At 42.6% G+C, this 19,740-nt stretch overlaps 1 protein-coding gene and 1 long non-coding RNA gene across 2 annotated transcripts; one reads left to right on the forward strand and one right to left on the reverse strand.

Moving 5' to 3' along the window:
* Positions 1-1,880: 1,880 nt before the first annotated feature.
* Positions 1,881-6,689, reverse strand: LOC139031406 (uncharacterized). Its single transcript, XR_011483864.1, has 2 exons — positions 6,412-6,689; positions 1,881-2,424 (listed from the first exon to the last, which is right to left on the reverse strand). It is a non-coding gene; the product is annotated as an uncharacterized lncRNA (long non-coding RNA).
* On the forward strand, positions 5,662-19,620 carry HFE (homeostatic iron regulator). Its single transcript, XM_020886628.2, has 6 exons — positions 5,662-5,962; positions 9,313-9,576; positions 10,004-10,303; positions 11,400-11,675; positions 11,808-11,921; positions 12,886-19,620. Exons 1-6 carry the CDS (start codon positions 5,887-5,889, stop codon positions 12,924-12,926), a joined length of 1,071 nt encoding a protein of 356 aa, XP_020742287.2. The 5' UTR covers positions 5,662-5,886; the 3' UTR covers positions 12,927-19,620.
* Positions 19,621-19,740: the final 120 nt, after the last annotated feature.

A 19,740-nucleotide genomic window follows, 5' to 3' on the forward strand; every position in this document is an offset into this window, starting at 1 on the left:
CTCATTCTCTACCGCATTCAAAATCCTGGCAGCCCCAGGCTAACCTGAGACTTGTAAGGCTGCCTGAAGGTGAAGAACACAGTCAAATTGTTAATGCAAGAGAGCAGAGGGAAAGACAGCAGCGGGAAAGACAGCAGCTTTGGGGCGCACACACTTCTTTTCAATACCAGTTCCCCCGTTCACGAACTTGGTGATCCTGCCAAGTCCTCAGGTTTTCCCCACTTTCATTTCGTCCTCTGTAACACTCCTCCACCACCCCCTTGTCCCAGGAATGTAGTGGGGGTTAAATTCGATAATGCACATACAATTTCCGGGACTGGCTGAGCACAGAGTAGCCTCTTATTTGATTTTTATTTCCATTACATCCTTATCCCATGGGAGCCTCCTGTTTTGAGGTGACCTTGAGATAGTTGATACGCACCTTAATTTGGACAAGTGGATAAGAATAGACCAAGTCCAACAAGTTGGTTCTGTCTTTCCAGTTATGTAAACTTCCCTGGGGTAGCTTCTAAAAGGTCACTGGACCTAGGAACTAACCCAAAGAATACCTCAAGATGAAATTGCAATAAGAAGAGAAGCTAGCTTGCCCATCGGAGAAGGGGGATGTGTGCTGGGGAGTGATAGGGAAGAACATAAAGCAGGATCAACACAGCCACTCAGAATCTACCCCACTGAGTTGATGTTCTTGGAGCTCATTCCTTGCTCAGAACTCAAGAGGAAAAGTTATGATGACACACACACTTACTCCTAGCTGCATTTCCCATCTTAAGTGTGTGCATACTTTCAAGGTCAGGCAGGCAGGCAGAGCTGTCAGGGAGAACTGCAAGTTGTCAGTACTGAAGAGGGACCAAGGTATCAACCCCCTTCAGTTTTTACTACTGAACTTACCTAGACCTTCTTTAAGTTAAGACTTCTGGATGGAACCAAATTCTTACAGAATTATATTATCTAAGAATTTGTTGGGCTTCCCTGGAGGCTCAGATAGTAAAGAATCTGCCTGGGATGCAGAAGATCCAGGTTTGAGTCCCATGTCAGGAAGATTCCCTGGAGAAGGGAATGGCTACCCACTCCAGTATTCTTGCCTGGAGAATCCCATGGACAGAGGAGCCTGGTGGGCTACAGTCCATGGGGTCACAACAAGTCAGACACAACTGAGCGAATTTTTCAGTTAATACATAGATTTCTTATACTTCTCATGGTTAATGTAGTAGCACTTTTATATTTTCCTTTTAATTTTATAAAATATTTCAGGAAAAATACAGAGGTAGCATAATATATTTATCAAAAGGACTAGCTCAATACTGGAATGCCAGAGTTCAAATTCAATATTGCCATTACATAAGTTTATTAACTCCTCTATGCCTCAGTTTTCTCATCTCTAAAGTGGCAATAATAGTACCTGTTTTATAGGTTGCTATGAGAATTGATGAGTTAATGTTTATATAGTTCTAAGAAGATTGCTGCCTTGTTGTGAGTACAAAAATTTTTATATACATATATCAAAAAAATTCTTTTAAAAGTTATCCATACATTCTTATAAACCCAACATAGCACCATTCTGCACTGTTTGTTTAAAAGTGTCAATAATACTAGTAAAATAACAGTTAACTGAACACTTTCTATGCACCAGGCATATGCACTATTTTCATTCTGTCTTCAGAACCATCCTATGACTACCATTACAATTATTATTGCTTCACCAATAAGGAAATAGAAATTGAGAATTCAGATTTCTCCCAGGACAGACCTGCAGACTGATTATAACTCGTGTACCCTGAACACACACACACATTCACACACACAAATATCAATTGAACTAAAGTCAAAGACCTTTGATTTTCTATTACAAAGTGCATAAAATTAAAATACACAGACAACTATTAATTATTTACTAGTCTGTTTAATAAGTTTTAGGTAGAAAACATTTTCACCACTGCAACTAATTCTGCATGAATATCATACCTTTTGGGCAGAATCAAGTGTTTACAATACATCGTGCTGTCTGTTCTGATGGACACTAGATGGCAATCCAAACCAACCAAAGCTTAATTTGGTAACTGGTATGTTACATTTCCCCCAGTCCCTTATGTAATCATTAACTTCTGATAAATTTGGGCTTTCCAGATGACAGTAGTAAAGAATTCACCTGCCAGGAGACCAAGGTTCAATCCCTAAGTAGGAAAGAATCCTTGGAGACGGAAATGGCAACCCACCCCAGTATTCTTGCCTGGAAAATTCTCTGTCCATGGAAGGTGGGCTAGTCCATGGGGGGTCGCAAAAAATCAGACAAGGCTGAGCAAGAGAAGTCAATCAGTCAGTGATAACAGCTTTCTGTCTCTTTCAGTGAACAGAAATTTTTATTCCTCTTTTTCTTGACAAATGATCATCTTGATACCACTGGTTAGTCCCAAGACTTCAGCAGGTCTACAGGCAGGCAAGAATAAGGAAGGAATCAATAATCCTATCTGGATTTGGGGAATAAGAAAATAAATAAGACAGGCTCTACCCTTAGGGTGGAATTTGGCTGCTGGAGACCCCCAAAAAAGATATGGAATATGTCAGATGTGGTAAAGGTCAGAGTGGACATGAAAAGGAGGAAACAATCAATTTTACTTGAGGCTAGAAGTTAAACATAGACCCTTATAAAAGCAATTTTAAAAATGCTAAATTACTTTTCTTTCTATTTTTAAAGTAAAAATGACCAGTGAGGAGGATGACAGAAAAAAACAAAACAAAAACAAAGACTATTGTGCGACGATAGTAACACTGGAACTCTCCTGGTTAAGGGGTATCAATTATGACAATGATGGTGATAATAATAATTGTAATAACAAATTTATTACACTATGTACTAATAAGGATAAAATTATGTGGAGGCCTTATGACTTAGCGATGTGCTTAAGATCAACCCAGTACCTTCACTGTAACACACATGCGCCAAACCAAGCCACAAGAAGTGGACTGCACTAAAGTGTAAGTTGTATAAAAGTCCAATTAAAACTTTAATAAATGAGTTTGCTCTGGCCTCGAACCTTTGCCCAAAGGCATTTACAATGTAGGATGTCACTGACGCCAATAGACACTAGATGACGCTCCAAACGCACACTGCCCTTGATGGACAGCTGATGCTCCTGGCTGCCTGGCTAAGTCATCGATCATTAATTTGGGTTGACATATTACTCAGAATATTTCAAACTCATTCTTACACAGTCTCTTCATGGACAGAAATGATTATTACCTACAAATGACAGTGACTGTGTTGAGAGGCTGTGAGAGTGGACTAAGTACCCTTGAGTGGTCAAGCAGTAGGCTGACCAATAGGACCTTTGCAGTCAATACTCTATAAAGAGGATTATCAAACAGACTAGAAACAAGTGGTTGATTCAATCACTTTTTTAAACAGTTACTAAGGAGGAAAAGCACACATAACTACCCCCATAGTGCATACCATTTAGAATAAAAGGAAAAATATAGAAGAGAATGGACAGAAAGGTTTTACATCTGTTGGTATAGTGCAGAGTAGAGACAAATGGAGGAAATGGCTAATTTTACCCTATCATGGGAGTAGAAACCTTGGGGAGAAGCCACTTTAATTGTGTCCTAAATGTGAGCAGCAAATTAGGCACAAGAACCCCAGGGACTTCCAGTCTGTCCAGTGGTTAGGACTCTACACTTGCAGTGCAAGGGGCATGAGTTGCATCCCAGGTCGGGAACCTAAGATTCCACATGCTGTGTAGCATGACCTAAGAGAAGTCCCCAGAATCCAGAGACCTAAAGAGACTGCATATGTTTTATCTTTTAAAATTATTTTAACTGTGAAATAACCACTAACCACAATATAGACAATCTGCAAGTGAATACTGATCTGTTACCTGGTAGGGAGCAGCATCCTCAGGTAAAAAAAAAGTCATTGATGATATTAATATTATATTTGGAAAGGTAATAATAATAAATGTGATTTAGCTGTGATTATTTGCCGGGCACTTTGTTGAGGGGTTCATTTATCAACTTGGGGGTTTCTTAAACTTAATTCTAAGTATCATTTTATGAAGCAACTATTATCACCACCTCTTTACAAAACAAGAAAATTGAGACAGAGAGTTGAAGTGGCTTGCAATATAACTTTGCCTTGCAGATTGATTATAAGTTATGTGCCCTGAAGGCATACACATATACTCATCAGAAATAAGATATAATAGGGTAGTTTACAAAAACTACTAAAGTGAGCAAGAGTAGACTTGTTGTTTTTCTCATCGGTAATGAAAACAATACATATGGACAGTTTTCATTTGTAGATATTAAATATACAGGACATTTTCTCCCTTAAAGTCTCTAAGGCTCTTCAAAGAGCTGAAAGATAACAATTGACAAAAATAGTCATTGCATTGGCCTCAAACTCTTTGCAAATGATACACTTCATTATGCTATGTCATTCATTCTGATGGCACTCTAAACCAAAACAGTGTGTTCCTAATCTGTCAGGTCTGTTATTATTACCCTCTAGGAGTGTCATTATTTATTAAAAGCTGTAAAATTTCATTCATGTAGAGTATCATTTTGTGATCAGAGTTTATTATCCCCATTTCACAGATATGCAGATTGAGGTTCAGAGAAGCCAGAATAAGGCCATAGTAAAGATACATTTTTCCTTTTCTGTAGCTCTTTGGAGTTCTCCTCTATTTACTAGATGGTATGCTGCCTGACTCATGAATCATTCAATAAAGTCAATTCGATTTTAAAAATTTACTGTGATGAATTTTGTTTTTTAACAGTAGGTTAGAGACTGGTTAGGGGGATGGTGGAATTTGGAGATGATGCCTAAAAGGTACTAAAAAGTTTCTTTGTGGAGGGGATGAAAAATGTCCTAAATTGATTGTGGTATGGTTGCTCACCTCTATAAACTTTAAATGGATGAATTGTATGTAAGTGAATTTTATGTCCATAAAGCTGTCACCTATGAAAAAAAAAGTAATTGTACAGTCAACCCCCCCATGTACTCATCATCAGTGTTCAACATTTTCTCCACCCTATTTCATATCTCTATACTTTTCAAAATTTCCAAGTTTGAATTTTTTCTTGGATAGCAAAAATTTGCATACATGCTTTTAAAGGTATGACTGTATTTACTAGACATTTAAAGATTTTAGGGAAATCCTTTTTCTTAAATATTTTTTAATATCCTTTTGAAAAGTCTAAGACAGTAGTTTTCAAACTTTGTTGTGTCGGAGTGGGGGAAGGGGTTGTTTAAAATCCCAGTGCCCTAGTGGCATTGAACAGAAATTAAATGGGTGTCCCAGGGCTATAGGAGAACATCTATAGGTTTTACGATGCTCCAAATGATTCCAATGAGCAGTAGTTCATGAAATGTAACTATAAAAGCTATGAAAGAAACTTCAATAGAAAGGATCTAATCTGTTAAGGTTATGATTTAACTAAATTCTGATCAAAGAATAAAATGAAGTTTTTATGCAAAAAATATTCGTAAGTTGAATATCAAGATTGGCAAGTTGAACTTAAAAATTTTGAAAATGTGTACCTGAATATTCAAGTTATTCAATATTTAAATGGTAAATATTTAGATCAGAAAATCGTTAAATATATTCTCCTCAATCAGCATCCTCTCGGGATTTAAAAAACCAGAGACACAGCTGTGTGACCGAGTGTTTCCCAAGCAGGTACTCTGGGTTGCAGGAGAGAGAGATCAAGCGCAGGAGACCCATTTCTTTTCAGCAGCAGCCCGGAAAAGGATCCCACTGGCCAGGAAGTTTCATCTGGGATCCCCGGAGCCTCGGCAATGGCTCCAGGGTGACTTCTTGGATCATCCCCGTTTCCCCGCCCTACCCAAGCGGCTGAAAAGCGCCGGGACGCGCGGTCCGAGCCGGGAAAATGGGCCCGCGAGCCCGGCCAGCGCTTCTGCTCTTGATCCTCCTGCGGACGGCGGCCACGCAGGGGCGACCGCCGCGTGAGTCCCGGGGCTGCGGGCCGGAGAGGGGCGCGGCGGGGGAGGCAAAATCGAAACTAGCTTTTCTTAGCGCTGGGGAGTTCGCTAAACTCCGAAGGACTGCTCAGCCCTGCCCGCGGTGCCCTCCACCAGCTTCTCCCGGGGGGCATGCGGGCCACTGGGGGTGTCGATGGGGTTAGGGGACCTCCCGTCCCAAGACCTTGACCCCTCACTCCCCGCCCACTCCCCGTCCTCGCTGCCACGCGTGGCGCTCGGAACCATCCACTCCTTCTCCCAGTTTGAACGCTTTGAGAATAGAAATCTCTCATTGAGGTCGAGCTAGGATTAGGGGTCCTTGGCCTCCAATCTCGGTTTTCTTGTTTCTACTGTTAACCTAAGCGACTTAGCACGCCCGCACTGTCGATTGTGTCCTTTCACCCCCGATCACGCCCCAAACAGGAAATTCTCACCAAGGGCGACCTTGGCCGGAGTGCCCCCTCCGGTGTTTCCACGCCCGGGGGCTCCAAGGCTGGGAGGCAGGGCTCAGTGAACACACAGTGAAGGCCGCCGGGTTTCCATTTCCGAACCACTGGCACGGACTGAGGATGGGAGGTTCTTGAGAGAGGTCGGCCAGGGGCCTTACGCTTGGGGATTGTTCTTTTGCCTGGAAAAGTAACCTGCCTGATATTTTTGAACTTTTGAACTGAATCTCACAGTTCTTTTCAGCCCGGAGTTGTTAATTTGCAATGTTAATAGTACTGTATATAAAGGAGGCCAAAGAGATGATAGTTAGCCTGTGAGTAAAGACCTCAGTTTTAAATCACCTTCCTATCTGTGATCTTGCTTGACTCTACTCAGGCATTGGGTGGTAGGAACTATTCATATCTTGATTGCGCTAGTGGTTAAAAACTTCAGGTTAAATCCTTTCCCCAGGTTACAAAGAATTCAGACAGTCTGGTTTTCTGACATGAAGTACCACGGTTGTAATCTTGGCTGACAGTGTTTGCCCTCACTGTTGTCTGGCACAGCTCTGGATGCTTTATACATCGACAGAACCACACTTGGAGGTTAGGTCGTATGTGTATCCACACTTTATAGATGATGAGAACAAAATAAGACTTGCTCACCAGTAACTTTGTTCAGTGTTACCCAGGGCCCTTCATAGTTGCGTTTCCTAAAAGTTACTCTGCATTAGAGGTTAAATCATAAAATCTGATGAAGGAAAGTCTTCACTGACTACAAGTATATCAAGAGCAGGGAGCCGAGTCCTCTGATGCTTTGCTTTCGAGTAGATGGGGATGACAATACACAAAGGGCTAGAGAGTATCAGGTAATGGGTAACCTGTGAAGCAAGGAGGTCAGGGTAGGCCACTCTCCTCGGCTGGGTTTGAGCAGAGACCTGAAGTAAGTTTGATGCTCATTGGGAGCAGCGCTTCCCGGACAGGCTAGGGGGACCTGGCAAGGATTTGCAACGTCAGCACTCATCGACATCTTTTGTTGTGGGGACCGTCATATGTACTGTAGGTCATTTAGCAGAGTCACTGTCCTTTACCCGCTGGATGTTAGTACACTCCCCAGTCGTGACAACCAAAAATGTCCCAGGCATTGCCAGATGTCCGTAAGAAAATAAATGTCCTGATTGAAGAAATAGCAAGGGCTCCAGAGGCCTAGACAGGTGATGGGTTCAGCAAAGGAGCCATGAGCGAATCCCTTAGGGCCTCACAGGTTGCAGTATGGACTCCAAACCAGGAGTGATGTGATCAAGAATACCTGTTGAAAAGATCGCTCTGGCTGCTCTATGGAAAGCAGAATGAAGGGAGCAGTGATGAAAAAAAAAAAGGACGAAACAGACAGGCAAGAGATGATAGACTGGGCCAGGTGGGAGTGGAGGTGGTGGTGAGAAATGATTCTATTCTGGATTTATTTTAAAGGAAGTTGCTGAGGGATCTATAAAGGATCATATGATAGAGAAAAGTCAAGGTGGCTCTATTATTATTTTATCTTTATTTTATCAGCCTCAGCAACAGGGGGATCAGTGGTGTCATTTCCAAGGTGGTGAAGGTAGAAGAAAGAACAGTTTGGGGGCAACCAAGAGCCTGGTTTTAGACTTGTTCAAGTTTGAAATTCCAATGAGTCATCCAACTGGTGGTATATAGGCAGAGTTGGAGAGTAAGAATCTAGAGTTCTGGGTCAGAGGTCGAAATCTAGAAGTCGGCATTTAGTCATCCAACAGGTATGTATTAAGCATCTACTACATGCCAGACACTGTTCTAGGCATTGTGGATACACACTGAACTCCCCCATCTAGAATTAAGGGACCCCCCCCCCAACAAAAAAAAAAAAAAAAATAGAATAAAGGGAATGCATAAGAAAACTCACACCTGCCCAGAGGCCTGTCCTCTTGGGCTTTCTGGCAGTTTTTTCACATTTGCATTTGATTTGGAACTGTTTTGATGCTGAAAGATACCCTGAGCTATTTATCAGCACATCTTCCAGCATTTAACAGCAAACATTTATAGGCAGACCTCAGAGATGTTGTGGGTTCAGTTTCAGACAACCACAATAAAGGGAACATCATAAGAAAACAACTCAAAGTTTTTGGTTTCCCAGTACCTGCCCAAGTTGTGTTTACTACACTGTATGCTGTTAAATGTACAACTGTATTGTCTTAAAAAAAACATATGTACCTTAACTTTTAAAAAAAGTATTGCTAAAAAATGTTATCCATCATCTGAACCTTCAGAGAGTCAAAATCTTTTTATAATAGTAACACCAAAGATCACTGATCACAGATCACCATAACAAACAGAACAATAATGAAAAAGTGAGGAATCTTGTGAGAATTACCAAAATATGACACAGAGATATAAAAGTGAGCAAAGGCTGTTGGAAAAGTGGTACCGATAGACCTGCTTGACATGGGGTTGCCAAACACCAATTTGTAAAAAAAAAAAACACATTAGGTTCAAAGGGCAAAAAAAAAAAAAAAAAAATGAGGTCTGTCTGTAGAGGAAAGGGTTTAGAGATGTAAGTAGTGATAAAAACCAGACAATTATTCCTCTGGACTTGGATCTAATTGGGTCTGAGCATCAACTCCAGAGCTCACCTGCCCTAGCTAGACACATCTTGGGATTTTCTAGAATCTGTTGTCCCCAAGGGGAGGCTGCTGGAATTGTGAGTTCTGGGTCAGAGGCTGGGGGCTGCAAGGGGGTGGCACCTCACATGGCACAAGGAGGGTCATGGGGAAAAAGGGTCATGGGGAGGGAGGGCACCACCCACTTTCGCAGGGGGACCAGACACAACTAGTTTGAATAGATTCTGATCGTGTGCAGACTCCCAGTCTCCTATGCGGCCTGTCGCCCTCCCCCCAGGGTCACACTCCCTGCGCTTCCTCTTCATGGGCGCCTCCAAGCCAGACCTTGGGCTACCCCTGTTTGAGGCTTTGGGCTATGTGGACGACCAGCTGTTCGTGTCCTATGATCATGAGAGTCGCCGTGCAGAGCGGCGCGTCCCGTGGCTCTGGGGCAGGGCCAGCAGCCAGCTGTGGCTGCAGCTGAGTCAGAACCTGAAAGGCTGGGACCACATGTTCATCGTGGACTTCTGGACCATCATGGACAACCACAACCAGAGCAAGGGTGCGTGGAGAGCGGGTCTCACCTTCCCAAGGTGGGCGGCGTGTATCCCTGCTTCACAGATGCATCTTGAGGGAGGTTTGAGATCCTGGCTATTTGAGGTCCTGGGGGGCAGATAAAAGGGCAAGTGTTTGCTTCCTGAAGTTGTTCAGTCCCTGTAATGGTTCCTGTAATCCCTGTAAGGGCTTCCCTGGTAGCCCAGACAGTAAAGAATCCACCTGCAATGTAAGACCTGGGTTTGATTCCTGGGCTGGGAAGATCTCCTGGAGAAGGAAATGGCAGCCCACTCCAGTATTCTTGCCTGGAGAATCCCATGGACACAGGAGCCTGGCAGGCTACAGTCCATAGGGTCGTCGCAAAGAGTCAGACACGACTGAGCGACTAACATACACACAGTGGCAGAAACGGGGACCTGCTCCTTTGGTTTCAGTAACGAAGCTGGGGGCCTTGCCAGAGTCCCACACCCTGCAGGTGATCCTGGGCTGCGAGCTGCAAGAGGACAACAGCACCAGGGGGTTCTGGAAGTACGGGTATGATGGGCAGGACCATCTTGAATTCCGGCCTGAGACACTGGATTGGAGAGCAGCAGAGCCCAGGGCCCAGATCACCAAGCTGGAGTGGGAAGTGAACAAGATTCGGGCCAAGCAGAACAGGGCCTACCTGGATCGGGATTGCCCTGAGCAGCTGTTGCATTTGCTGGAGCTGGGGAGAGTGCCTCTGGAGCAGCAAGGTATGGTGGGAGCACTCTCTGGCCCTCTCGTGATGGAGTGGATGGGATTGCAGGGTACGGGATCCCCAGCTGGGGTTTCAGAGATGGCCGATGTTGTATGACTCTCTGGGAAGGTACTGAGGCCTGAGTTTTCCACCTCGAGGTTTCCCCCTTACAGTTGAGATGTATCATCTAGCTGTGAGTCATGATTTTAATTTTTTTCCATGCGCATAGCTAAAGAAAAAGTAACTGTGATTTTTCTCTCGATTTAACCAAGAACCCTATTCCCATTTATAACTTTTAGGGATTCAGAGATGCCAATTTTCATATGAATGAATACCAAGGCAAGAAATTACCTAATGAGGCAATCAGTCAGAGTAGCACAACCTTGAGGGGTCAAAGTTACTTTCACAGACCATACTAGTAGTCACGAAGGCTGACTATATGACAAGACCCCTTCCTACAAGAATACTTCTCAGGTTGAACCAGGTGAAATTACCAAGAGTACATATTCAATCAGTTTTGATCTTCATAAGGGGCAGTTTCAGGCTTCCCAAATGGTGCTGGTGGTAAAGAATCCACTTGCCAATACAGGAGATATAAGAGACATGGGTTCAGTCCCTGGGCTGGGAAGATCCCCTGGAGGAGGGCATGGCAACCCACTCCAGTATTCTTCCCTGGAGAATCCCATGGACAGAGGAGACTGGTGGGCTACAGTCCATAGGGTCCCAAAGAGTCAGACAACACTGAAGTGACTTAACACGCACACACACACAAGGGGCAGTTTCATTTGATTCAACTTAAAGTATTAACAAAGAACATAGCACATGGACAACAGGTGTGCATATTTCCATGTGGGACTGGAGAACAGGCTGCTATGACTGTGACTGGCACCACATCAGAACTGAATCATGTATTTTAGGACATGAAATGGTGGTGTGTCTTTCCTACAGCCTGCTCTGTCTGCACAGGGTGACTGCTTCAACCTGTAGAGAAAGGGAAGTGAAAGTTGTAAAGAAAGGGAAGTGAAAGTGGTAAAGAAAGGAAGTGAAAGTTCTGGTCTTCCTGGCATGGGTAGGAAGAGTCCCTCTCCAGATCCTCCCTTCTTCCTGTCCAGCACCTCCTTTGGTGACGGTGACTCATCACGTGACCTCTGCACTGACCACTCTTCGGTGTCGGGCTCTGAACTTCTACCCCCAGAACATCACCATAAGGTGGCTGAAGGACAAGCAGCCCCTGGATGCCAAGGACGTTAAGCCAGAGGATGTGTTGCCCAATGGGGATGGGACCTACCAGGCCTGGGTGGCCTTGGCCGTGCTCCCTGGGGAAGAGCAGAGATACAGCTGCCAAGTGGAGCACCCAGGCCTGGATCAGCCCCTCACTGCCACCTGGGGTATGGATGAGAGGCAGGGGCTGGGAAAACCTGGTGTGGGTGGGCTGGGGGTTGTCAACAGGGCAGTCAGGGGAGGGTCTGCTCTGGGCTGGGGGCAGCATCATGGGCTTTCATTTGCTTTTGCTGTTTTAGAGCCCTCACTGTCTGGCACCCTGGTCACTGGAATACTCAGTGGGATTGCTGTTTGCGTCATCATCTTCCTTATTGGAATTTTGTTCAGAATCTTAAAGAGACGGCAGTCTTCGAGTGAGTAGGAAGCAGGAGGAAACCTCTTAGCACCACAGCGCCCAGGACACTCTCATCTTCCTGCAGGAAGTGTGGCAGGTGGAGGCAAATAGGATTTGGCATCCAGGAGAGGCCCTCTCTTCTTTTTTCCTTTGGGAACCCTGGCACCTCCCTGGGAGCGGGAATTTTCTGCTGATTTCCCAATCTGATTTCCCTTAGAATGAAAGCTCCTAACTCAACACACATCTGTCGAGTGCCTATTATTTGGCAAGGGGCTGTTTAAGGTAGTGCAGGTTCTCTGAGGTTAAGTCACCATTGCTATTCTCAGAACCCAAGTCTAGTAGGAAGTGAAATCCATGAAACAAGTAAATCCAGTTAAAGACCCCTGAAGCTCCTATGAAGCAAATGCTCTTGGTAGGGTCAAGGGAAGGGAGGACCACATTCTCTGGGGATCAAGGATAGCTTCTGGATCTTGAAGAAGTAGGATTTCTTTAGGTGAGGTTGAGGACGAGGGGAGCTCTGTGCAGGTGAAGCAGCCGTGCATGTGGGAGAGAGTGACACATGCTGGGGAGTGAGAAATTATCATCAATTTGACCCTTGACTTTACATACTTATCAGTCTGCATTTCTCCTTCCTGGACATCTATGGTGCAGGGGGAAAAGGGATAGACAGAAGCCAGCTCCTGCAGAGCCTTAGGGGCCTTTGGGTTGTTATGGGGGTGGGGGCGGAGAGGGTCCGTGCAGGGATTTAAATCAGCAAAGGGGGACCCAATCTCTATGGTATGGAGAGTGAGTTGTTAGGAAGTGAGATAGGAGGCAAGGAGACCAGTTAGGCAAGGAGACTCAGCATTTGCAGATGCGAGATTATGGTGCCTGAAATCCAGGGGTTCCTTGGAAAGAGGGTGGTCAGAGTTGAGACGAGTGGATGAGCAGGCAGGGGAGGATCCGAAGTCTCTGACGCCTGTTTCCTGGACATGTCTTTGCAGGAGGAGCCGCTGTCAACTATGCCTTAGCCGAATGTGAATGAAGGGCAGCCTGCAGACCCTTGTGGGGCAGAGACAGAACTCAAGACTCAGGGCGCACGTGCCCTTATGGCGTTCTTCATGCTCAGGACGATTGGAGCTAAGAAATGGGAACTGTCTCAGGAACTATCTGCTCTTAGCCTTCCTTCTTCCTTCTCAAAAATTTCACCGTCTAGGTTTCTGAGTTCCTGCTTGTTAAAGGGCCCCAGCTGTGACTTCTGCCCCAGAAGCGGCTTTCCTGAATCTCTGGCTACATTTAGAACCTACGTTGATTTCCTGCATCACCTCAGACTTCATACACCTACATCATCTCATCTCCTAACTGTGGAACAAGGTTCCTTAAATCTGGGGGAGGGGGGTGCTCGTGATTCCTTTAAACCTCTGAGAATAGCTTTGAACCTTCTCCTTAGGTCATACACTCTAATACCCCTATCAGAATTTGGCACACAGATCCAGGCAATTCCTGGACCCATTCAAGTTTCCTTTTAACCCTCCCTCTGTTATTGAGAACTCACTTGTCACCAAGCCCTGCGGTCTCTTCCGTCAGAAGGAGATCTGGACTGTTGTACAGCCGTGAAGGCTGTGCCCTGCACAGCCCATGGAGGTACATTTTCCAGAAGAGGCATCCTTTCCTGGATGTTTGTGCCTAGTAGGATAGTCTTCTCTAAAATGGGTGAGAAGTGTCTTGGGGAAGGGTATCTTTTTCTAATTTGAGCAAAGATGCCATGTGGGATTCCTTAGATTGATGACACCTGTACTTTTGCAATACCTCTTCTGTATGCCAGACTTGAAGTAGCACAGGATTTGATCTCCACTCACACCATCTCCTTGTTCTGATAATGAAAACAATAATTAAGATGATGATGATAATGATAAGGTGACTGACATTTAAAAAACTCTTATGTGGTGCCAGTCTTAGTTCTCTGAGTGCCCATTTACATGCATTATATCATATAGTTCTTACAATAGTTCTTTGACATCAGTACTATTATCCCCCCCCCTTTTTTAAGATGAAGAAAGTGAAGTTTAATATAGAGTATCTCATAGCTTGCCAGGGACAGAGATAGGTGTCAAACTCAGTCAGGCTGGCTCTTTGATCCAGCTCCTTGCTCCTGCATTCAGATGATTAGATACTTGGACTAAGTGGGGAAAGAAGGAGATGACTGCGGAGATGGCTCTTCTCTTGTCTCATTGTCTGTATTCTCAGCAACTTTGATTCAAGTACAGGGAAAAACAGCAGAAAACAATCTCGGCCATGCTTCCTCTCAAAGTTCCCAAGGGAAGAACCCTGGACTGTGACCGCTAACTTCTCCATTGCCATACTGGCCAGCTCTATCTGGCAGCACTCATGGGATTGAGATTGGGAGGTTCTGTGTTGGACCTCACAGAGTCCTGCTCCAATCAGGGCCACTAGGGTGTAGGCATTTTCCTCCATAAACCAGGGCAACCACTCTCATATTAAAGCTGGAAAAATAGAAAAAAAAAAATATATATATATATATACACACACCAGATAACTCATGTTTATTTCATGCTGCTATGTACAACTGGTGGCATAACTATGTTCAAGGCTCTGTCTTGGAGGTTGGAGGGCAGATGCCTCAGACCAAATACAGCACAAAACTTTGTTTAGTAGGTACTAAATTTGGGCACAAAGATCTCAACTACTTATTTTAAACTTTTCTTTTTTTCTGGTTATGAAAGTTAAGTGGATAAAAGTACATATAATTTTTGCTTACAATAGAAAAGTTTAAAATGAGTTGAAACTATCCTTCCATTAGCCAAAGCTAACACTATTAACAGTTTGTATATTTCTTCTCAGTATTATTGCTATATTAAAATACATAAAATTATCAAATGCATAGATTTTAATAAATGCATAATTCATTGTGCATGATTTTCCTGATGCATTTGTCCATCTTATGTATCCACTTAATCAGCTTCATCATTACATTATTTTGGGGACATTTATGCTGCTTCTAAGGGGTCATGGACCTTCCCTCATAGCTCAGTGGGTAAAGAATCTGCCTGCACTGCAGGAGACCTAGGTTTGATTCCTAGGTTGGGAAGATCCCCTGGAGAAGGAAATGGCAACCTACTCCAGTATTCTTGCCTGGAGAACCCCACAGACAGAGGAGCCTGGCAGGCTAGAGTCCATGGGGTCGAAAGAATCTGACATGACTTAGCAACTAAACCACCACCATCACTGTACTGCTTTTAATTTTTTTAATGTTTTATTTTCATTAAACTATTGTAGCTGAATTAATTGTTTTTCTTTACCCTAGAGACATATCACCTAAACTGTAACACATTGGTCATTTTACCTCCAAACCACCATGGAAGCACACCGACAAATTCTTTCTCCTTAAATATCCTCCCATACCCAAAGCAGACTGCCAAAAATCTTCCTTGCTCATACTGTTTCCTACCTTACTAAGGATATACTAAAATTAATTAGGCAACAGTTTATGTTCTTTTTGTTTCACACATGCCAAAATTTCAAGAAACATTCTACTCTTCACAGTAACACATTTGTTAACTGTAGCCTGTTAATTTTTTTAAATAACCACAATTATAAAATTTCCATTTTCTTGTAGTGTTTCTTAGCTTAATTTTTCTGGCCTTGTTCATCAATTCTTAAAATCAGCTACATTTGAAATGTCAGATCAGTTTAGTTCAGTTCACTTGCTCAGTCGTGTCTGACTGCGACTCCATAGACTGCAGCACACCAGGCTTTCCAGTCCATCACCAACACTGCGAGCTAGCTCAAACTCATGTCCATTGAGTTGGTGATGCCATCCAACCATCTCATCCTCTGTCGTCCCCTTCTCCTCCTGCCTTCAATCTTGAATGAGTCAGTTCTTCACATCAGGTGACCAGTGTTGGAGTTTCAGCTTCAGCATCAGCACTTCCAATGAATATTCAGAATTTATGTCCTTTAGGATTGACTGGTTTGATCTCCTTGCAGCCCAAGGGACTCTCAAGAGTCTTCTCCAACACCACAGTTCAAAAACATCAATTCTCCGGCGCTCAGCTTTCTTTATGGTCCAACTCACATCCACACATGACTACTGGCAAACCACATATTTGACTAGATGCGCTTTGGTCAGCAAAGTAACGTCTCTGCTTTTTATTTTGCTGTCTTGGTTGGTTATAGCTTTTCTTCCAGGCAGCAAGTGTCTTTTATTTCATAGCTGCAGTCACCATCTGCAGTGATTTTGGAACCCAAGAGAAGAAAGTGTCACTGTTTCCATTGTTTACCCATATATTTGCCATGAAGTGATGGGACTGGATGCCATGATCTTACTTTTCTTAATGTTGAGTTTTAAGCCAGCTTTTTCACTCTCCTCTTTCACTTTCATCAAGAGGCTCTCTAGTTCCTCTTCGCTTTCTGCCATAAGGGTGGTGTCATCTGCATATCTGAGGTTATTGATATGTCTCCTGGCAATCTTGATTCCAGCTTGTACTTCATCCAGCCCGGCATATTGCACGATGTACTCTGCATATAAGTTAAATAAGCAGTGTGATGATATACAGCCTTGACATACTCCTTTCCCAATTTGGAACCAGTTTGCTGTTCCATGTCTGGTTCTAACTGTTGCTTCTTGGCCTGCATACAGGTTTCTCAAGAAGTAGATATGGTGGTCTAGTATCCCATGTCTTTAAAAATTTTCCAGTTTGTTGTGATTTACACAGTAAAACCTTTAGCATAGTCAATGAAGCAGAAGTGATTGTTTTCTGAAATTCTCTTGCTTTTTCTATGATCCAGCAGATGTTGGCAATTTAATCTCTGGTTCCTCTGCCTTTCTAAATCAGATACCAACTTTTAAATTATCTATTTTATTTTACCTATGGCAAAAAAACTACTTACAAGTTTGGTAGTAAGGAGAAGGGCGTCATCTGGTGGCCAATGCCAAAAATGTCACAGTGGTTTTATGACTATAGTGAGTGAGGCGGGCGGGTGGGGAGTGAGGTGGGAGGAGTAGGGCGAAGTCTTCAGAGGAAAGGAAAACACAAAAGACGAGAGTGGGCCACTTAGGATCACTTTTGGAGAAAAGCCCCTGAAATTTTGAGAAGGCAAAGATGAAACTATTCACCGGGTATTTGCATTGCTGCAATCACAGGGCGCTGTTGAGCTGCCTGAACTGGGAAAAGAACAGAAGGAAAACAAACAAATCTGGTGATCTTTGAGGCCACCTGCCAGCAGTTGGCTAAGCCCTGCTGGGAGGCACAGGCAAAACTTGGTCTTGTGTTATAATAATATAGCCTTAGAGTGCTGTGTACTTGATTCATTCTTCAGGTACATACACACACACATTAAAAAACAAAAGCCTTACTCTGAAATGCTGCAAGGTTCTTCTAAGCTACACATTCTAATCATGACTAGAATTTTTAAATGCATGACTTTAACCATTGAGGATATTTACAGATATCTCTAATTTTAATTTCTATTGACTTTGGGTCATCATTTTTTCCTCCACATTTTTGAACAAGTGATTAATATGTAGCTTTTAATACAGTATTAAATTATCTCTTTGACTATTTTACTAAAAATCCTCAGTTGCCCTGACATCCTGCATGCATTTATTACTTGGCCTAGAATGCATACTGGTATCTCACATATTCTGTTTCTGGATAATTCTCTAATGTGTTTACTCATATGTATGAGGGATACATATATTCTGCCTTAAGCAGATGCTTCTATAGCATCTACTTCTTGGCTGGATAAAATTGTATTCTCAGTAAAGTCGTCTTTAGCACGAATATTTCCTGAAAGTAATTTTTTGGTTTTTTTTTAGCTAATAGTTATTGAGTACTTACTAGATGCCAGGCCTTGTTCTAAATGTTAATTTAATTCCTCTGAAGAATGCTGTGACATGTAAGCTCTGGTTATTCTGTTACCCTTGTTTGATTGTGTGGAAACCAAGGCACAGAGAGGTTAGTTAACTTGCTGAAGGTTACACAGCTGGAAAACTATCATGCTGAGTTTTTTTAGCCTGGCTCAGAGGCACATTCCTAACCAATACACAATATCTCTCTCTGAGTCAAGAAAACATGTGGTTGATGCCATTGCATTTTTTCATGATACTACTTTAAGTAACCATTCTGATGCCTAGTGACCATACCTTGGATATTTCCAGAGTGAGGAGAGGACCAGTTTTAACATTTCAGAATGTTTTTTTCACACAGGCCAAAATTTCAAGAAACATTCTACTCTTCACATTAACACATTTGTTAACTGTGGCCTCTTAATTTTTTTAAATAACGAGTTATAAAATCTCAATTTTCTATAATTTCTCATAAATACTTGGGAAATTTATCTTCTTTTCACATACAAAATTCTAACTATCAATTCACATTTCTGTTTATTCTCTTTATCATTCAGGGAGTATCACAATTTGGGTAGCCTTGAAGCACATGTGAATCATTTCTTCACCAGGTTTGGGTAGAAAGTATTGTTATTAAAAAAAAAAAAAAAATCAAATTCTGGCTTTTGACCCAAAGATTCTAAAATAGAATTTTGCTATTTTCAGTGCATTTGGTGGGGGGCTGAGCATAATACCAATACTTGTATAAGCTTCAGTGAAAGTCCTGTCAGTTAACCTTACTCTGCAAGTCCATGAACTAGCCCAGATTTTATTCTCTAAACAGAGTGACCACAATGGCATTTTCGTAAAACAGTCAGCAAGAAACTTGGATAATGCCAATGGAGCTTCACTCAGTGTGTAAGAAAACATCTATTTTAAACATAGGTGTAATAAAGATCTTTCCTTTGTGTACTTTTGGGTTCACAGTTTCCACCACTAAACAAATGCAAAATCCTTTCTTTGTGCTTTGTGTGTGTGAGTAAGAAAGTATTCCATGGAATTTTAAAAATTAAATTTAACTACAAATGTGTTTATAAAAATTTTGAAACAATTGTTTAAGAAAGGATAATATTAGAAACTTGCTTGTCCAAATGGCATTTTCTTCAGTAGGTCAAAATGTGTTAAGAATATTTAGAGGAGAAAGCCCACACAAGGACAACAGGCCCAGAAAGTGCAAGTGCCAACAACTTTTGCAGGGTGGTTAGGATTTGACGCTTTGACTGCCATCACCCAGGGTCAATCCCTGGATGGGAAACTGAGATCCTGCAAGACATGCAGTGCAGCCAAAATGGAAAGAATAAAATCAAATAAAGAGGGAAAAGTAAGAACATTTTCTTAAAAGGGTAAGGGGAGGAAATGAGGAAAATAGGGAGAGACACAGTAGACGTATGTTATGGAACCAAAAACACACCAATGGGAATGACAGGAAAAATGAATAATTAGAACATAGGTCATACCAAAGTAAAGATTAGTTGACTGAAAAAGAGAAATGCATTGAAGAATTAGATGGGAAGGAGATAAATCAGCCAGCAGCGAGAGAAGCCCCAGACCAGGAGTGGTGTTCCCAAATGCCTGCAGCTCACTACTGTCAAGTTATAAATCCCTGGCAGGCTGGCGAAATGAGATAAGATTGTACTTATGCATTTCCTCAACTATAACATTGTTCAAAACTATCTCTATCCAGGGATTCCATTTTACTAAAGTGCAATTATACCCTGAAAAGTGTTGATAGATGCTGGTAGTTTTCAACCCTGTCCAAGTATCAGAATTGTCTGTTGACTGTATATATTCCATGGAATGATATGCACAAATATATATATATATTCCTGAACTCTAGTATTTGAATGAGTTTGTTTGTGATGGGTGGTTCTGGCATTTTATATCTTTAGAAGATATTTGGTCAACATCACTGTTTTATTTGTTGAAATATTTAATGTATCCATTTAGCCAC

This window comes from Odocoileus virginianus, chromosome 27 (genome assembly GCF_023699985.2).
Source record: "Odocoileus virginianus isolate 20LAN1187 ecotype Illinois chromosome 27, Ovbor_1.2, whole genome shotgun sequence".
Lineage (NCBI taxonomy): Eukaryota > Metazoa > Chordata > Mammalia > Artiodactyla > Cervidae > Odocoileus > Odocoileus virginianus.